General features: G+C 37.9%; 3 protein-coding genes across 3 annotated transcripts in view; all 3 read left to right on the top strand.

Moving 5' to 3' along the window:
* Nucleotides 1-1,330: 1,330 nt before the first annotated feature.
* On the top strand, nucleotides 1,331-4,633 carry LOC131768426 (phospholipase A2 A2-actitoxin-Cgg2a). Its single transcript, XM_059084164.2, has 5 exons — nucleotides 1,331-1,520; nucleotides 2,257-2,284; nucleotides 2,720-2,879; nucleotides 3,527-3,639; nucleotides 4,450-4,633. The coding sequence occupies exons 1-5, from the start codon at nucleotides 1,446-1,448 to the stop codon at nucleotides 4,581-4,583; spliced, it is 510 nt and encodes a 169-aa protein (XP_058940147.2). The 5' UTR covers nucleotides 1,331-1,445; the 3' UTR covers nucleotides 4,584-4,633.
* A 2,582-nt stretch (nucleotides 4,634-7,215) lies between these two features.
* On the top strand, nucleotides 7,216-11,537 carry LOC131768432 (class E basic helix-loop-helix protein 40). The gene is made up of 4 exons (XM_059084170.2): nucleotides 7,216-7,467; nucleotides 7,986-8,090; nucleotides 8,723-8,831; nucleotides 9,142-11,537. Exons 1-4 carry the CDS (start codon nucleotides 7,375-7,377, stop codon nucleotides 10,233-10,235), a joined length of 1,401 nt encoding a protein of 466 aa, XP_058940153.1. The 5' UTR covers nucleotides 7,216-7,374; the 3' UTR covers nucleotides 10,236-11,537.
* Nucleotides 11,538-13,736: 2,199 nt separating this feature from the next.
* Nucleotides 13,737-14,966, top strand: part of LOC131768421 (basic phospholipase A2 taipoxin alpha chain-like) — a 9,693-nt gene continuing 8,463 nt past the window's right edge. Inside the window, exons 1-2 of the mRNA XM_066162628.1 lie at nucleotides 13,737-13,819; nucleotides 14,285-14,321. Of these exons, the coding sequence (XP_066018725.1) occupies nucleotides 13,739-13,819; nucleotides 14,285-14,321 (118 nt within the window). The 5' untranslated portion in view covers nucleotides 13,737-13,738. The remainder of the gene's footprint in view (nucleotides 13,820-14,284; nucleotides 14,322-14,966) is intronic.

Below are 14,966 nucleotides of genomic sequence, written 5' to 3'. Positions count from 1 at the left end.
CACTGCGTAGATTGATAAACTCTACAAGAGTTTGAAGAGTACAAATCTAAGTGACCTTAAGAGAGCAGATAACTTATACCCTTCATCGTCCATAACGCGAGCGAAATGACAGCTGGAGAATTCAAATTTCGTGCAGAAATCGTCGATAACCCGTGACGTTCGCGATAATCAGATTTCTTGTCGTTTGCATAACTCTAGTATAGTATTATAAGGAGAAAAAAGGTGAGGACTCACTCTTTCAGCCTCTTTTTCTATCGAAAATAGCCTTGAAATGTTTCAAGGAAAGTTCATCGATCCGCTTTACCTTAATGAAGCGGTAAACCATGAAGCAAATCTCAATAGAGATATTTGTAATGATAAAAAAACAAATTTTTAAAAAATGATGCTTCGGCTTCATTTGTGGCGAGGCTAGGACCGGTCTCTTTACCCCAAAGGGCGCATTTTCAACTGATAGGATTGGAAAATTTTATTGAGAGGGTTATATTCAGTAGCTTGATAGAAGAAACAGTTGAAAATCGTAGCTGACCGGCCAGCCTTTAATCAATAAGGATCTGAATAATGTGAACCACCAATGAGAAGTAGATTTCATTTAAGTGTACGACTAGCAGTCATGAATATTCGTGATAATTCCGTGCGAACACCTCGAGGGCCCCAAATAATGGATGGCAAAATTGTAAGAACTTAAAGGAAACATTTGTGTTTCAGTATATTTTACTCATCAAATACTCATTACAAAGTGCCAATGAGAAGTCATCAGTGAAAATACGTGGCTGAAAGTAAAAGACACTTGAGTTCCTTATCAACAAAAATATGATTATGTTTGCTGTAAAAGAGCACCATTATTATTGCCATTAAAAAAGTGAATAAATCATAACATTACAAACAAAACATGTAACGTTTTTCAAAGTTAACTGAACCAAATCTACTGTTTTTCACCCTCTGTGCTTTCTTTTATGTGTCTTACGCTAAAACATCTTTAATCTGCTTCGTAATTTCATTTAAAAAATGTGTGTTATGGGTTTGAAACTGTTATTACCTCTTTAAGATGTTTGATTCACTTTTGTAGTAAGGTTAAGAAGGAACTTTATGTTGTTTTCCTATGGGACTATGTGAGGAAACGAAGAGAGCTGTGTGCGCGTTCACGTTGAGAAGACGAAAAATTGAATCTAAAAGCTAGCAAACAATTTTCAGGCCACTCAAACTTCTAAAGTATTTAATTTTGGCGGAAAGTCCCCTCTAAAATACGGCCTCCTCAAGTAAAGGCACGGTGTTTCTTGTTTGTTTTTCCATAGAAATCAACCACCTGAAAATTTGAATTTCCATCCCAGATCACGCATTCGTAAAAAGAATAACATATAAAAGTAACGCGAATTTAGTGAAAAAGTGTCCTAGATTTTAAAAATCAAACAAGTGTTCTCGCGATTCCACAGAAAAAGAGTTAGAAAATGAAGCGATTAGTTTCCTTTCTTCACTGCTTCGCCATTTTTCAAATGACAATGGCTGCAAGTCCTCTCGTTCAGGTACGGCACACTTTTAATGGTAAAAAAAGAAGTATTTTTTGCAAGTCGAAGAACTTATGTCTAAGTATGGGAAAAAACATTGAATGAAGTATTTTCTTGAAAAAGCGTTCTTACTTCGTAGGGAACCTTTACATAAGTATTAAAGCACCATAATTATAGGAGGGCCACACGTTTATTAGCTCCGGTTATTTCGTGCTAACCCTCATAAAATAAAGTCTTTACTTACTTACTTACTATAGGAAGTGAAAGGTTTTGATAAGTATTCTTCCTACATCGATATCGATATTTGATTCCTCAAGGAATAAGAGGCGTTTAGGTGAAACTGAACACTGAGCGCTAAGAAAAGACTGGAAACCTAAATGGTGTTAGGAGCAATGCCTATCAAAAAGCTACGTTTGTTTTTTAATCAGGGTCTTGAGACTAGTTCAATAGTATTTGTAATTTGAAGCTGTATCAAACGGTCCTTGTGCACGGTTTGTAACGTGTATTTCAAGACTAGATGGGTGCGTAATCAGCCAGAGTTCGTGTCTCCGGCTTTACTAATGGAGCTGTTATTCAGAATGAAACTACTTCGGCTCCTACCCCAACACTATTTGCACATGAGAGTGAAAAGACTCTCCTGCTTTAGACGGAGTAAAGGGTAAGATAACCATTTAAACAGCATTTCACTGAGCTTGAAGAGTAACTAACGGTAATTATTCCCCTACTGATGTACTGACTTCTTTATTTTCAACAGGACAAAGAAGAGATCTTGGCACTTAAAGGTTTTATACCTATCATAAATATAATATCATTGTAATTTGTCATGTGTAGACATTGCCGACCAACTTTTCCAAGATACAGTAGCAAAAACATATTTCTTCTTTCTTCCCCCTGTTAAATCTAGAGCAATAAAATATGTCCTAGTCACTAACTGTGCCATCAGCTAAAAGCATTTAGATGAGCAATTGCACCAAACCTTTGAATCACATGGTTTTCCACAAATCTTAAATGCGTCCTTAGTAAGGTTCAACTTCTCGTTTTAACGACAGCAGAGGATGAGGAAAGATATGCCTTGATTTCATTTAGCAAGATTTATGTAGACAGTACTTAAAAGAAATGATAGCTTCGATTTCCGACCCGAGAAGGTAAGATCTTTCTCTATTTCCTGCTAGATCATGATTACTTGTTAAAGGGCAATCTCTTTCTTTTTTGAGTAGAAAGTGCTGATTCCCCCATAACATCCCCCAACTCTAGAAGTATTTTGGGATTCGGTCTGATGATATTGTGCGGAGTCAATAGAAACCCCCTCGACTACAATGGTTACGGATGCTACTGCGGACTCGGCGGAGAGGGAACACCAGTTGATGATGTAGACAGGTAAGTGGTAAAATGAAAAAATCGATTGCCTCAACACACAACGCAATTTGCAAATTATGCCTCTTGTCGGTGCCTGGTCGATCATACGATGCTGCATTTGCGGGCTAAAACTCTAAGACAGGATCAGAAAGAAGAGACCATCATGATCAAATTAAAGACAAAGTCAAAGTAATCAAATTATTTCAATGCGGGCCTGGGTATCAAAAACTATTTAGGCAACTGTTTGAAGCTTTGATAACACCAGGGAAGCAAACTTTCCTTTGTAAGTATTATTTCCGATTCTGTTTAATGAGAAGGCAGCCTGCACCAGGTTTGCGACCGTGAACTCCGTTAAACAGGCAAGAAATTTTCCAAGATGTACGCTTAACTCAGTAACTGAAGTAAAACTTGCCATATTTCTTGAATAATTCTATATCTCGGCTACATGGCTGACGTTTTCCTATGAACCGGGACAGCTTGTCCTTGCTTTGAATATTCGGTTCCTAATATCTTATGGAAAAAAGAAGTTTTAACTGTTTCGTTTCAAAGGAAAAGTCAGAAGTTCGTGATTATTTCCTCTATTGTCATTTCTGCTCTCACGACGTTAATGTTTGATGCAGCAGTTATTCACACGAGTCAAAGAGTTAACAGTCTTGCTTTGTCGCCAGGTGTTGCCAAATACACGATGCCTGCTACAATGCAGTGCAGGACTCAGGCAGTTGCCCGTTCGATGTGGCAATTTATGTCATGCCCTACAGTAGGAGAGGTTGTCTTGGATGCGGTAAGATGTTACGTTTTTAACTGTACAGCAAAAAGTTCATTACAAGTTGGTATGGTTGAAGATAGCACTGACCATGTGCAGAAGTAATTTAGGTTTTAAGACGACTTCCTCTTTAAACCAAACAGAGGCAAGCCTCAAGATTAGTTTGTCCAGTTCAGGGGTGTACCTGGACAGAAGATAACGTGTTGCTGGAATATTAGGACATTTAACCCTACGAAACACTTCAGTTCCTATTACCTTAAACGCAGCTAATAGGCTGGGCTAGGGTTTTAGCCCCGGTCGTACCTCGAAGAACCGACTAGGCTAAGAACACGAAAAGGGAACAAACTCCTTTCATCAATGACTGGTAATGAATCGTATTCATTCTGCGTCAACTTAGCTATTACCTTACTGCAGCTCAAAACCGGCCTCTCGAAAGCACGGTTTGCTAAGATTTTTCTTTAGCAACCTGTGCTTAGCAAAACTAGTAAAGCAAAATAAATGGGTTGTAATTGATAGATTCACAGCTAGATGTACAAAACCTAATCAATCAAATTGGTTTCATGTCATGCTAAAGTCACTATTTTTGGGAAAAACAAGCGAAGATAATTCAAAACTTGAACTGTAAGTGGCGAATCACAAGTTCACAAAAATATTACGGACACCGTCACTGCCCGCTTGAAAATCATTATTTGTTCATATTGTTGTGTAATAACAACATAAATCAGATTTACTCGTACATCGACTCGTGGTTTGATGCGAAAATTTGGTTGTCGAGGTGAAGGGATAAGACATTACTGATCGTTGAACTATGCTGCTCTCTCTCATCAGAGCCTGCTAGTTACTACTGGTTTTACGGCAAGTGTCGGAACGCTTTGTGTGAGTGTGACAGTGAGGCTGTCCAGTGTTTCAAGAGTGCTACGTTCAATGATGCTTACAAAGATCATCCACAAGAAAAATGTTAAAAATGCAATGCCCGAGACATCAAGTGATTATTCAATGAATTAAAAAAGAAAACCGCTATTAAAAGAGTCCTATCTTATCTGATAATGTTCGATATCTTCCACTAGCAATCTTATCAACGTTACGAGGCCTGTTTTGCAATTTGCATGCTAAATATAGATGCAAACGTCCTTTCACAACAAAAAAGGGTCGAAAAAAAAAAGCTCTTAAGATTGTGTAGGATCCAGTACAATTTCCATCAAACAGGAGCATTTATTGCACTGATACAAAAGTATTCGTTTCCACCTACTCCAACTTTATTTGAAAAATGTTCTTAACCACCCCTTCCAAGCACTTATAAACGATAAAATTAGATTTAGAGAATGGTCTGAAAAAGGGTCCAAAAGATTAGTCAAAAAATGGCTAGTGGTCAACAGGACTTTTGGTCCAGACCGTTTTTTTTTTCCTTTTTAAAGTTAAAGTTATTTTAAAGGCAACTAATATTGATCCATCTTAGGCACAGTTCCGTTTGGATTATCAAGAATGAAGTTATCCTCCCTTGGGAGGTGTTATATTTTTGTTTTGACGCGGCTGAGAGTTAGCTTTGATTCGTCTTTCTTGCTTTAGACTGTATTTGGTGTTTTCTTCGAGATTTTTATCTTTAAAAAGCCTTGAAATTTATTGACACCATCAGGAAACGATCGGAGCACGAATGGTCTACATTTCGCAACATAAACAATGCGTGCCAAAAAGCACCTTGAACTTTATCTGCCACGTGCTCTGAACGTTATGCACCCATAAATGTCAAATTGTAAGAAGTCAGTGCGTTAACTCAGGTGCTCATGTACGCACTTGGTCAGTGATAGGACCTCTCACATTTTCAGACATCTAGATAATTCTCCACAATGTCGCACTCTTTGTTCTGACGAGTGTTTTAACATCTTAGATCAAGCTTCCGCAACTTTTCAACTTGAAATCAAAGAAGCTATTCACATTCAATGGGAGTAACCTACACTTAATCATCAACTTTATTATATTAATTCAAAACTTTCCTTGCAAATGCATGCATTGTTCTGTTGCGATTGTTTGTTTTGTCCAATCAGTATTTTGTTACACACTTAAAATGCAACTTTGTACTTTGTATTATTCAGAACTGAAGATGACAGAAGAACTGTCGAAAAATGTTTTTAAAAAGCATCGTTCATTTTATTAATTCGTTCCACATCTGCTTCTATCCAGACCTTTTGGCAATAGAGTCGCAGAAGGAAGAAAAGCCGGCAGGGCAAGTGACAAAAAACCGGACCCGCCCCTCCCTACTCAGCTCAAGGTCTGGAACCGCCGTTGTTAACCCCCCCCCCCTTTTTCGTCTGAAATGACGTCCCCATTTATCTTTTATGGAGCTCAACCAGTAGCTGCTTCGATTTGTGGAAAATGTCTGCGATTAAAAACCGCTGTGGATCGGTGGATACTCAGCAAAATTCACGGTACACAGGGATGTTCTGCTTGCAGTTCTGAATGAAAGTCATAATCCGGTTGTTCTGCTCTTTTAAAACAACTCAACTCTTTTAATTAAGCTAATCTGTCAACTGACTGTCGACCGATATATCGGTCGAGTATCGACTGACCCTCGACCGATATATCGACCGCTATATCGGTCGCGATTACCTAAAGTAAACATGATCCCTAACCTTTTCCCTTCCATATACTAGTCTAGAGTCAAATCCAGAAAAAAAGTATCCCCAGTCGGACGGCACATTCCTGTAGAAGACCATGACAAGTAGTATCACGTCCGTCTTCCCCAGCGACATAAGCTCACTTCTCGAGAAATAGCAAACGATTAATTCATGAAAGCGTCACGCGTTGTGTGACTCTTTGTAAAGTTACAAAATCAAACACGCTGTAAGGAATAGTACGGGGAACGAAATATGGTCGCTTTACAACGATAAATATTTCGAAATATGAACATTATACACGTAAAATCAATAGAACTTACGCACACTGTTATTCCTGTCATAGGACGAAGGAATAACGGTGATGATAAAACAAGCTTAACACGGCAGAATACCGAGTCACACAACGCATGACGCTTTCATGAATTAATCATTTGCTTTTTCTCGAGACGTGAACTTGGGCTGCTTGTGATGCAACGGGATAAAATAAATCGGGTCAACCATCAAAGGTCGCATTCGGAGCGTGTTTCGGAAAAAGAGAAATATGCAAGAAAATCTTCCAAATATAAATGAAATAGTGGCTACTCTTCTTTCTTTCTCTATTGGAGATTTTTTCAGTGTCTTAACTCTTTAAGATGTTCGCCCTTCAGAGAGAACAAGCCGTAGAAAAGACAGCGGTAAAGCTTAGTATTATTCTGGTCGTTATGCAACGGAGCGTTCTCAGTCACCCTCCTCAGTCACGCTAACCGGAAACGGATGTTGACTATCGCCCTCCAAATTTTCACTTTACATCAGAGCAAGTATTATTTTTCTACTAGTAAAGTTTTAAGATGCCTAAGACATTTCGTGGAACTGCAAGCGAGCTATTTTTGTGTAAATGTTTGGAACTAGGCTCTCAGAGAAATTTTTTCGGTTATGTCACACCTGCACGTGCATGCTTTGTGTTATATAATACTGGTTGGCACGTGCCGCTCTCAGACTTCTTCACGCGGAAATATTCGTCAGTGAAATCCATAGTTGGAGGTAGGCGCCTTTGCCTTGTGTTCTCTCTGGTAATTTTTCCATCTTGCAATAGGTAGCTAAAAGAATTTAACGGTAAGAATTCCTGATAGAACACTTTTATTGTGAGCGGCATGTGAACATTATGGCGGAATCAACGACTACAGAGATCGAGGGCGAAAGAATATGTCGAACTTCATCCGTGTCTCCATGCACAACCAAATTAAAGGGACAAAAAGTAGGTATTTATTTTTTTCTTTCGAGTGGATTTTCGATATTATAAGAATTAGTAAAGGTGTTTGTGTCAAATTCTCGAGATTATATCAGAATTATGCCTTGATATTGTGCTTACGACCCACTACATGTTCGGTTTGTCGCACACTTTACGCGTAACCACGGCGCTAGAGTAGTTTCCTATACATGTACCGCAAACGGTGGACACTTCATTAAATTGTTGGCACCAAACTGAATGAAGCTTTTGTGTGTTCTACATAAGACAGGTGAATTGTTTCTTTAATATAACGGTTGTGTTATTTTTGTAGACGTATCGAAATATTTCAACATCAACATCTTGTCAAAACATGTTCAATGTAATATCCTCGGATACTGAGCCTATGATTTATTTTATTTAAATGTTGGTGATCCTTCTGTAACTAGTCCTTCTATCCTTTGAAACAATTCGTACTTTCGAATTAAAACATTCCCCATTGAAAAAGAAAATTTAGAGCAAAATGTTCTGTTTTTGTTGTCCCTCAGATGGAATATTCTCATAGACTTGCTGAAAAAAGACGAAGGGACCGAATGAATATCAGTATTTCAGAAATTGCGCAGTTGTTGCCATCCTCGTCCGTCTCAAAACAGGTATTTTAACTTTTTTAGTTGCCATTTTAAACTGTATTTATTCATTCTTGTTTATTTATACTAACATGCGTGTACCGCTAGGTTTATGGTGCTAATCAGCTATCCATGTATCAAAATATTTTTAATTCAGTCGTCTTAGCTTTAGTTTTAAATATCATTATTTGTGAAGTAGCCATCAGTGGCGATCTATGTGTACCAGGTACCTTGCGAACGACTTCTGATCATACTACTACAGTAAGCTGTTTATCGTACTCTGGTGCTGATCCTAAGGGACAGGTCAACGGGTTACACTCAAACTGATACATCAGGAAAGTCACTGCTGCGCTTTAATCACCATTTTGATATTGTACATTTCCTAAGTGGATTTAGTCTGAAATTTTTAACCCTGTAATAGGGTTGGAACTACATTGGACTATGGTCTTTCAATACTCCAATATTAGATGGTCAGGCCATTCTCTTGATTTTTAAGCATGATACCAGTAAAGTATGACACTAGCACCATCATAAAGGCCATGCCAAAGTAATTTTTCATTAAGGCATCTTAAAGTTATTGAAATACATTGATGATGTGTAAACAACACACAGCTTTGATTCTTGTGTGATTTTTATCCCTTATGCACATTACTTTCAAGCTGGAGAAAGCTGAAATTCTGGAAAAGACCATAAGTTACATAAAAACACTTCAAGACCTTACTGAAGATGTAAAGGCAGACTGTGAGACTGAGAGTTTAGAGGCAAAAGGTGAGTCAACTTTTGCAGCCATAAATGGTCAGTACAAGACAAAAACTTTGAATTCTAAAGATGATTCTCCTGATTAGCTCCATGATGCATTTATACTTAGACACTCTTGGGTCCAACTAAATGTTTTTTCTATAAATGATATCTTGGTGGGTAGGAGAAATAATGGCAAATGTAAATGGTTTTTCTCTAAATATAGCATTATGTTTGTTTTTTTTGATGAAAAGAAATACTTGTCAACTTTGTTCAAGTATGATACCAATGATATTTACAGCTTTAAACCTATCAATTGGTCTATAAATATTTCTTTTAGAAAACCAAAATGCTACTGAACCACAAGAGAGCCAACCATCTACCGCACAGGTAGACATAAATTCCAAGTACTTCAAGGGTTTCAGCGATTGTGTCAAGGAGGTGTTTCGTTGTCTTACCAATGTGGAAGCTATGGACATTGAGCAGCCTTGTTTTCAAAGACTTATGCGCCACTTGCAGATTGAGCTGCAGGTTTTGTGTAAGCAAGTAGACTTGGTTGGCTCTGATGATAGCCATAAAGACAAGTATTCAAAGGCAGTTCTTGATTTGTGGCAGTGCAAAAGAACCCATGAGAACAGTGAAAATCCTAGCAGCCAAGACAAATCCTCCAGTGGAGAGCCTGCTTCTAAACGGACACATCGAGATTCCGATAAGAATTCATGTAGTGATGGTCGTGGAAGCAGGTTTTCATTAGGCACAGTGAGTAGCAGCTCAAACAAAGAGAAAAGGAAAGTTACCATGGATGCAAACTGTACTTGGGATGAAAATGGAAGCAATTCAGCAAACTCCAGAGGCAACAGCAGTGTGTCATCAAAAGAAAAAGAATCAATCCCAAACAATTTCAAAAGTGAAAGTGGGAACAATTATGACAAGGCAAACTGTGATGCTGGTGGTTATGTACCTTGTGGTGTAGGTTTGAACTGGAAATGGCCAAGTCATGGTCTTGATGGCCTGATTCAAGCCACTCCCATTTCACCTAGGACCCCTTACATACCTAACCCCTACACTCTACCTACCTATGCTCTACATCCATCTGGCACCCACTTCATCCCTGTAGTTCTCCATGTGAGCATTCCTTTGCCTCCATTTCCTGATACAAATGGACGTTTGAACCCAGTACCAAATGGATATCTTGGTGCATTCAACCAAATGAGAATGGGGTATCCTCATTTCCCTTATTTCCCTGGTTTTCCCTTTTCACCACAACTCTGTGGCAGCCTTACAGGCATGACTGGTGGGCAGAATCCCAAGGATGAGTCAAGACAGAAGCAGCATCAGTCTAAACCACAGGATTCAGATCCTTCAAACATGAATCATGAACATTTATCAGTTAATGCTTGTACAAATCAAGAACTATCAAACACTGTTGAGTAGACAGGTTGGTTTAACCCTTTAACTCCCGTGAGTGACCAAGACAGAATTTCTCTGATACAATTTCAGTACAATATCGACTAGATAAGTGATGAGAATAAAGAAAAATATCAATTTGGGGATAATTAGTTGATCCAATAATAAATTCTCGACACTAACATAAGTGTTGTATTGTTGACATTAAGAAGAATTACAAATTTGATCTGGGAGTTAAAAGGTTAATTGAGGAATTTTGAAATACATGTACCTTTGCTCCACTGTAACATATTAAGCTGTGTATTGAGGTGCAGTGATATGACTTTAAATTCACTGAAGCTGATTATTTTCTAATTGTATCAGCAAATTTTTCCTTTTCCAGTAGAACCATTTAATGGAAAACAAAGTCACATCATCCTTCCCTTAAGGATTACAGAGCAAGACAGGCTTGAACTAACAATCCAGGGAATTAGTTGAAGCAAATACAATTATACATTGCAAGTCAGTTTGGACTAGTTAGCTGTGAGTTTCAGTCTCCTTCATGGCACCAGAAAATTCTGGTTATCATTATTTCAAGGAGGTTCTTTTAAGGACTAAATGCCACATTTTATTTTAACTCTATTGTCCACTTATAGAGCCAATATCTGTGTCATGTAGGCCAGTCAAAGTCTAGTTCATCATGTATTGCCAGCAACTGGCTGGTTTACACTATTATAGAGTCAAAGGAAGCAGTGGAGTTGTCAATTCAAAATTTAATAATGAGACCAAGACTAAGAGGACACACAGGGACTTGAATTAGTAAGCTGAATGTTTTGTTACTCTCTTTCCATGTCTTTTGTTAGGCATCATAATATATTATTATGAATATATAATTAAATACATAAATTTGAATATCCTCCTGAATTTTACATGGTAGTAACTAGGATTCAGTGTATTCTAGGGTATGAATTGTATAAATTGTAACTTAATGGTTTGTTTGCTAAATATTGCATGTAGACAGTGTCTAATGGAAGGTACTACAGAGCTAAGAGGACACTTTGTCATTGTTTTGTCTGTGTTATGATGCAGAGACACATTTTATACACTCAGATGCAGGTCATAAACTTGTATATACACTATTAATGTGTGCACAGACTTATGTGTCTTTATCATTCAGTGCTACACTAATTTGATCTTAATGAGAGCTATTGATTTGAAAAGTCAAAATGTAATTATGTGACCTTATAGACATGTAGAGATTGAAATTGGGCAGCTAAAGGTTCCACCAAGTCCTTTTCATGTCTCTTGGTAGAAGGGTGAAGAATAAATTATGTAAGGTTGTAAATAGTACTCACATGTAGTGTTTGTCAAGATGTGTATTGACTAAACAGCTGCCTGCTTCTTCTTATTAAATTCCTCTTATTATTATGTGAAGAAACTATCAGTGAGCATTTCCATAGCTACAACCCAAATCTAAGAGCTAATGTGTGTTCCATGCATGTGACCCCAAGAGCTCCAAGTGGAGAGAAAAACACCTGCCAAAACCAAACAGTACAAGGAATGGTAAAATTTATGCACAGCCCCATACTACATTTTGCATTCAGTTCTTGGATTGAGAAAACAATGACAAAAACAATACAGTGCCATTGGGAAAGCAGATCTGTTTTACAATAGCATAGTGCTGTGTGGAAATTTTACCCAAGGAAACAAATTATCCCAGAGTTTGTTTAGAGTACAACGAAAGTTCAACTTGTAAGAATCGTTTGCTCTCTCTTGTGACTGAAGAAGAAGTGACTTTCACTAAGACCTTGAGTCCTCACCTTTCCTTTTTTCAGCAGCACCTTCCCTCCACTTGATCTGGCCAAGAAGAAGGGTAAAAACTTCAACACCACTACAACACAACCTCACAGCGGAGTAAGGAAGTAAGGTTGCCTTCTTTATGATTGGGTGTCTGTGAATGTGTGGCCGGCGCTGGAGGCTTGTGACCCTTAGAGTCCATACATGTATCTGGATGGTGGCTAGGACTTCCAGGCTCTCGATTCCCACAGTCCCAACTTCATGTTCTTCAGAGATACAGTTACCATTGTTTTCTATTAAAACAATCATCAACTGAACCCTAACATCCATTTTAATCTGAGTTTCTTAATACCTTGACGGTGTTCCTTTGTATGTCCTGCACGCTTACATTTAACCGATTTGTATCACACTTCGTACTTATACCCCATCCCAGATTAAGATGTGTAGTGATGTCCCTACTCACCAAGTTATTCTTGCCTTTAAGATTCAATTTGCATTGTTCATACGTATCTTGCGAACACTACTATTGATCCAGATACCAGCACTGTATTATCCACAGCAGAATAAAGCTCGTAGAACGAAAGCCCGCTTTTATACTGAGATCATCTCTTGTAGTAACTCGACCACTGATGTACGAAGATCAGGTTATCTTTCAAAAGAATCTGGACACCCAACTGAAAATAGCGAGGGTAATTGTTGAAAAACTAAGTGTAACTTGCCACCTGTTAATTGAAGAGATACCTCTAGTTGGTTCAGGTTTCTTGTCGCTAAATAATGCAACTTTTGTCGTGGAGTCTTTCATAACGGTCGACATCCCTTTTAGAGCGCCAATAACAATGAGGTATTGAAACTAGATCGGTGCGATACTTACAGGGGCCTGGGAACTACACAACAAACGATTTGTTTTTAAAGGGACAGAAAGCCTTGTGTAGATTACCACTAATCACTTGCTTTCAAAGGAATTTTCTGGTACAGCACTATTGAAAATTGGAAGAGGACGAGGATATTCAAGGTGAATATTTTTTGGACCTTGATTGATTTCCGGAATTAAGCCAAACTACTTAAAAGTCACCCTGGGACTTTTAGGTTTGAACGTAATTGTCAAATTGAAATACTAAACCGCACAACTTGAAGGACATATTGAGAACGTTTCCAAGCTTCAATCGCATTAAAAAGAAAGAACTTTCAGCGTCCGCTCTAATAATTAGACATTCTTAAAAAAGAAAAAAAAAAGTGTTTTTTGAAATAAAGACCCAAAGAACGACCTTTGCACGAAAGGATATGAAGATTGAGTCAATGTACTCTAAACATTAATTCTGGCTCGATAGCTTGAAAAAAATAAATTGATTGTATCGATTTGCTGTTGATGATGTCAATTGATACATACCGCGGTCAAAAAGCTGTTAAGTTTATTGATATTCGGCTCATCCATTAAGTTATCCGTTATTTGCAACCAATAGGAATTCTAAATTGACTTCCAAACAGATACATTACGCTTACAACATGCTAATTCATTCACACTTGGCGACAACCATGCAATTTCAGTAAAAATTATGATTGGCCAACTTAGTAAAATCTAAACAAACCGTTGTGATAGTTGCCCAAATATTCTTGAGGTTTAAAATGATTGCTTTCCAGTTTGGATGTTAAATCATTAGTCTTCCGCCGTTTCCAAGTCTCAGGTTTCGTCAGGTTTTGTCTCCTTGGATCTTTGTTGCTTGACTTAAAACTACTGAATTCACTTTTTTGAAAAAATGAAGTCACTGGCCGCACCTGCAATTTTTCTTATCGTTTCCAGTGTTGTATGTGTCCTGTCCCTGCCGTCTCTATTCAAGGTAGGTGAGTCAAGGTTCGGAAAATGAGTGCTTGGTTCCTTTATATCACTCAATTTCATACGGTACTAAGCCGTAAAAATCGTTTAAAACTCACTCTCTTAAGCTTCGAGATATTTCACATTATAATCGCTCCTACTCTAGCAAAAAGCTCATTTCGTACTACCAAGACCCCCTACCAAAGCTAAGGGTACCCAATGCCAAGGGTTTTTCAGGTTAGGAGGAAAGCAAAGTTTCCTGGTGGTACATGTAATTTCTGTATCTTCAAATAGTCCACATAATAAGTCGCTCTGACAGAAAGCTAGCGCTCGAAACGTTAGAAACTCTTTACGGTGGCCAATTTATTATCAACTCAGTTGACAAAATCAAATTATCACATCCTAAGTCGAACAACCAAAGTCTATTAGAGTACCAAAGTTCAGTTGTTGGCGGTAGGTATTTACACTTTGGTGGTTATCTTGCCTCTAGGAGAGAATCGACAAACCATCTCTCGAGAGGAAACAAAGTAAGTTCATTAATGACATAAACGTAGGTAAACGTTCTAAGCGCAGCTGCATTAATACAAATGTGTTAGCACGGAAATTAAACCTGTGTATCCTCTTTCAAGACAAATTATAAAGTAACAGTACGCCATAGGAAGCCTTCCCTCTCACGAAAACTGCAGGACTGATGAAAATAACTTTAGGAATCTGTCCTTTGAGAGGCTCTCTCTAAAACTTAAACATTTGTCAAACTGGAGTTATGAAGTCTATTCTCTTACATGAAATTTTGTGCATTTTTAATTTCTTTTCAAGAAACCTTATTATAACAAATAAAAATACGAACAGGTACAAGGACCACGTCTTTTATAATGAACAGATTTTAGAAAAAATTATGATGGGCACCCCAGGACTTCCACTGACCTTCAGTGGGAACAATGGCTCGAAGAATGTCATCCAAAAATTAATATTGAAAATCAATCCTAATCGAATCCCTTATACCAACCAATCGGCTAGCTTTCCAACCAGAAAATGTTTTTCGATACATTTTTTATCAATCAAAAGAGAAAAAAAGGACCTACTGCCTAACTCTAACAGATTAAAGTCACTAATAACAAATGATAGCAAAGGCCAAACGGGGAGAAAATTCAAGAAATCGAGAAAGAGTTGAT

Source organism: Pocillopora verrucosa, chromosome 1 (assembly GCF_036669915.1).
Source record: "Pocillopora verrucosa isolate sample1 chromosome 1, ASM3666991v2, whole genome shotgun sequence".
Lineage (NCBI taxonomy): Eukaryota > Metazoa > Cnidaria > Anthozoa > Scleractinia > Pocilloporidae > Pocillopora > Pocillopora verrucosa.
This window is presented reverse-complemented; position numbering and strand designations above follow the sequence as displayed.

What these genes read in the sequence shown, in the direction of transcription:
- LOC131768432 (XM_059084170.2), top strand. Translation starts at nt 7,375, where the DNA reads ATGGCGGAATCAACGACTACAGAGATCGAGGGCGAAAGAATATGTCGA. An exon ending in CCAAATTAAAGGGACAAAAA is followed by an intron (nt 7,468 to 7,985) that starts GTAGGTATTTAT and finishes GTTGTCCCTCAG; the next exon opens with ATGGAATATTCTCATAGACT. An exon ending in TGAGAGTTTAGAGGCAAAAG is followed by an intron (nt 8,832 to 9,141) that starts GTGAGTCAACTT and finishes TATTTCTTTTAG; the next exon opens with AAAACCAAAATGCTACTGAA.
- LOC131768426 (XM_059084164.2), top strand. Translation starts at nt 1,446, where the DNA reads ATGAAGCGATTAGTTTCCTTTCTTCACTGCTTCGCCATTTTTCAAATG. An exon ending in CTGCAAGTCCTCTCGTTCAG is followed by an intron (nt 1,521 to 2,256) that starts GTACGGCACACT and finishes TATTTTCAACAG; the next exon opens with GACAAAGAAGAGATCTTGGC. An exon ending in CCAGTTGATGATGTAGACAG is followed by an intron (nt 2,880 to 3,526) that starts GTAAGTGGTAAA and finishes CTTTGTCGCCAG; the next exon opens with GTGTTGCCAAATACACGATG.